This window comes from Sinocyclocheilus anshuiensis, unplaced genomic scaffold, assembly GCF_001515605.1.
Source record: "Sinocyclocheilus anshuiensis isolate Anshui unplaced genomic scaffold, SAMN03320099.WGS_v1.1 scaffold1131, whole genome shotgun sequence".
Taxonomy (NCBI): domain Eukaryota; kingdom Metazoa; phylum Chordata; class Actinopteri; order Cypriniformes; family Cyprinidae; genus Sinocyclocheilus; species Sinocyclocheilus anshuiensis.
In genome coordinates this window covers 83,569-88,137 of record NW_015542387.1, presented here as the reverse complement: position 1 = coordinate 88,137, position 4,569 = coordinate 83,569, and the positions used below count along the sequence as shown (strand labels likewise).

The 4,569-nt window shown below is 44.2% G+C and overlaps 1 protein-coding gene across 1 annotated transcript in view; it reads right to left on the bottom strand.

Moving 5' to 3' along the window:
• Positions 1–2,153: 2,153 nt before the first annotated feature.
• LOC107692740 (semaphorin-6D-like) overlaps positions 2,154–4,569 on the bottom strand; it is a 21,946-nt gene continuing 19,530 nt past the window's right edge. Inside the window, exons 19-20 of the mRNA XM_016491910.1 lie at positions 3,344–4,208; positions 2,154–3,241 (exon numbers count right to left, since the gene is read on the bottom strand). Of these exons, the coding sequence (XP_016347396.1) occupies positions 2,815–3,241; positions 3,344–4,208 (1,292 nt within the window). The 3' untranslated portion in view covers positions 2,154–2,814. The remainder of the gene's footprint in view (positions 3,242–3,343; positions 4,209–4,569) is intronic.

Genomic DNA, 4,569 nt, shown 5'->3' with positions numbered 1-4,569 from the left:
CACAGTATTAAAAATAAAGACCAGTCTGGTTTCTTTGCACATAGAGTAGTGACTGAACATTAAAGGCTTGAAGTCAGATTGCAGATTTATATTGCAATATACAAGGCAGCTCAACACAGGACAACCTGAACCAGAGCACAGGATCAACTCTCTCTCCTTTAATAAAACTGAACTTTAGCAGGTGATGATGCGCCAGTCTCCGCTCAGCTGCTCTAATACAATCAGAACATGTAAACAAACATGAAGCTTTGGGCTTGAACAGGCAAGTTTCCCCTCAATATACTGAAATTCCCAATAATTTCAAACAAACTTTGAGTGTCTAATCGTAGATGACCCTCTCTAAAAACACTCAAATCTCGATTTGACCCCATTGAATGTTGTGAAATATAGTGAGCTGAGAGTCAGGTGATATACATTTTAGATTTACAATACATTCATTACATGGCATGGCATCATCGCAAATTAGCACCTTCCAGAAATGCATAAGAATAAAATGGCAGGTCCAGAAATATTATGGTCTTTCCACCCAGGGCCGTAACCACTGAAAATATTGAGGGGATGCACCTGCCCCCACTCCAAATATTCAGATTACTGGTCAGTTGGTATGGATTTTGCAATGACCGTTTCCTAAAATTTTACCCGTGGGTTGCATCTCTGCTCATATCCAACCAAAAATTATTTGTTTGATGTTAGTGCAATGTGGAAAACCAAACTGCGCTCTCATTACTTTAATAAGACACACAAATACACTGATCCAGGTAAACTTGCCTTGAAAATATCCACACTTAAATAGTTGTATATTCACAATAACTCTATCACTGGCACGACTCTGCAAGAGTCTAATCGTAGATGACCCTCTCTAAAAACACTCAAATCTCGATTTGACCCCATTGAATGTTGTGAAATATAGTGAGCTGAGAGTCAGGTGATATACATTTTAGATTTACAATACATTCATTACATGGCATGGCATCATCGCAAATTAGCACCTTCCAGAAATGCATAAGAATAAAATGGCAGGTCCAGAAATATTATGGTCTTTCCACCCAGGGCCGTAACCACTGAAAATATTGAGGGGATGCACCTGCCCCCACTCCAAATATTCAGATTACTGGTCAGTTGGTATGGATTTTGCAATGACCGTTTCCTAAAATTTTACCCGTGGGTTGCATCTCTGCTCATATCCAACCAAAAATTATTTGTTTGATGTTAGTGCAATGTGGAAAACCAAACTGCGCTCTCATTACTTTAATAAGACACACAAATACACTGATCCAGGTAAACTTGCCTTGAAAATATCCACACTTAAATAGTTGTATATTCACAATAACGCTATCACTGGCACAACTCTGCAAGACACACTGGTAGGTATTGCAGTGATTGTACACTTATAGTGAGTATGCAATTGAGGCCTCTGTTCTTTTAAACAATGTATGGAGCTGAGGTTGGGTTTTGTCACAGAGCTGAAAAGTGGTTTGTAGTAAGGAATGTTCAGTTTGCAGTTTTATGTAATACTTTGCCCAGGAATCAAAAAGTAAGCTTTCTGAAATGGTTTAAACTGCAAGGAATATTCAAGAACGTAAAAGGAGACAAAAATGGTCTTGCACTTCATAGACCCAACAGCAGTACTTGGCATGTAGGAAAGGAGAGAGGTTAATCAATGATCTGCCTTACATCATAGTTGAAAGATGACTTTATGGGATTACAAGATTCCCAGTGATTTCCTGAAACTAAAAATGACCAAAGAGAATAATGTAAATTTGACCAGTGTGATCCTGTGCTGAGCCTGTGGGTTTAAAAGCTTGATGCAGCTTGACACACAGAACTGTTGCATGGAATGCCACACTGGTGTCTGTTAAACATTGTCATTGTCTACACTTAGCAGCACAAATGTTGAGGGCACTTTTACCCTGTGAGTTTCAAAATCAGTAGTCCAAGCAGGAGCCCTGGACATTTCTTTTGCACGCAGAAATTATTAATTAATGTCTGGACTTCTGTGTCCAAACACATCTGATGTTAATGCACCTTAAATGGGATTTAGTTTTATGACAGCGATGACTCAAGCTTGTTCTCAGTTTACTGAAAAAAACATGGTCAATGAATGCACACTGGTTAGCCCCAGGGACTAATCATTGTCTACACTTAGCAGCACAAATGTTGAGGGCACCTTTACCCTGTGAGTTTCAAAATCAGTAGTCCAAGCAGGAGCCCTGGACATTTCTTTTGCACGCAGAAATTATTAATTAATGTCTGGACTTCTGTGTCCAAACACATCTGATGTTAATGCACCTTAAATGGGATTTAGTTTTATGACAGCGATGACTCAAGCTTATTCTCAGTTTACTGAAAAAAACATGGTCAATGAATGCACACTGGTTAGCCCCAGGGACTAATCAAACACAGACACGCAACATGTCCCTTTCACTCTGTCTGTCTTCTGGAGAGATATCCAAGCAAGAATATCATATTTTCCAAACAGTCTAACAAATATGGTTCACATTGATGGGGAGAACAGTGCATAGGGGAGCATACGCTGCCCGATAGCCGCAGCAACTACGCAGCTGCTTTATGCTGCATGTCAGCTGTGACCTATGACCTCAGCGTCCCTGCCGCCTTGAAGATCAGAATCTGTCACCTGCCACTCAAGCGTGACAGGACAACGTCATTGAGAAATAGCACAACTACCCGAAACAGAAGCTCTGGCATCCGATTCATTTCCCTTCATAGGGAACAGAGACTGGCACGCCATATCTCTGCGGGCCAAACACTTTTACTCCCACTGTCCATTCATAGAGTAAGATCCTGCTAAGCATTTCAGTAGCTATACTTGTTTACAGCCCTCATTTGTGCAGTCTGTGGTGCAAAGCCATTGGGTTTGGCTGGCACATCGGGCTTTAACGATGCTGTCCGTTTGATGGATGTTCGTGGTAAAGACCCATGACCACTGTAGCTGCTCTGCCGGGACATGGAAGGTGTCATAGCCATTGGTACCCCGTGAGAGTCTAGTCTAGTGGGTGGGGTAGGAGTTGGGGCCATGTACCCACCTCTGTTCAAACTAGGTTGCCGGGACACTATGACCCCGCCAGGTGAGTGCAGCCCTTTGGGCGGCGAGGAAATGGAGTGTCGCTGGGATGAACTGCGGTGATACCGCTGTCTCTCGAGAGTGCCCATCTGCCCTGTGGGCGATGTTGGTGTAGTTGGCACATCCAGTCTCTTGGTTGGGCTATTCCTGGGTAAAGAGGAAGTGGGAGTCTCGCTCTCGAGAGTTCCCATCTGCCCTGTGGGCGATGTTGGTGTAGTCGGCACATCCAGTCTCTTGGTCGGGCTATTCCTGGGCAGACAGGAAGAGGGAGAGTACAAGGAGGCCTCTCGGCTTGGGACTTTGGGTGGAATCTCCGTTGGGCTTACAATGGGTTCCAGCATTAGGTGCTGTCGGGATTTGGGCATCTCCACCATGATAGCCTTGGGGTTGCTCTCATTCAGGTGCTTCAAGAGGTCATTCAGTGTGTTCTTGGCATCCACAGTACGCCGCTGATCTTTACGGCCAGATTTGGAACTATGTTGATCACTATTCTGGATCTTCTTTTCTGCTTGAGGCCCTCCAGAAGTACTGAAGGCTGCCCTGTTCTCATGTGTGGCATTGGGCAGTACCACGGCACTGGGGATGTGGGGGTTGCTGACAGTGGAATGGGGTGGGGGACTGGAAGGAATGTACTGCTGGCTTTTGGGTGGCCCATCTTTGCGGGAGCCACTTATCTTTCCATGAGCTCTCTCCCATTGGTTCTTAATTGGCTGAAGGCTCTTTTGTTTCAGCACTGGTGTGGACTCGGGTGTAGGCAGTGCTGCTAGTTCTGGTGGCTGCCCACTCAAGAGCATCGTCTTAGTGTCTCCGGTGGTTGGCACCTCCCTCCCATTGCTCAACAGGTTGGTGTAAAGTTTGGGAGTATCCATATTGGGATGGTACTCTTTCACAGGACTGTCGAACAGACCGTTGAGCTTGGCAAAGCTGCCAGTGGAATCAGTGCATGACTGTGCTGACTCTGCATCTTTTTGGATCTTGCGTGGAGTGCGAAGGAAAGCATCTCTATAGCAGTAAACGACCATGCCAGCGATGAATGCACCGAGCAGGAATGCAGCTAACACACAGGAGATAAGGATATTCATATGCACCATCTGGTTAGATTCACCTGCTTGTATTTCCCACACACCTGCAACACAGATAGCCAAATACCATGTTAACTCACTCGCACAGTTGATCACTGAACAACTCTCTCTTTAAGCAAAAAGTCCTTTCCCCCCCGCAAAGGATGCTCAACAATTTGGTGTGAATCGAAAGCATACAACTGTTATTTCCAGCATTTTAGAAGCTTTTTAAATAAATCTACCTAGCAAGAAATTCAGAAAATACAATGAGATAACCTGTTATTATATTAGTAAAGGAGGCAAATTAGTAAAGAGGTGTGGTGGAACATTTTATTGCACATGGGTTGCAGTATCAGTTTTACATGAGAGCTTTCCTAAAGAGAATTAAGCCCGCTGTCTTTGTTTAGTACCCGGGGGGGGGGGGGG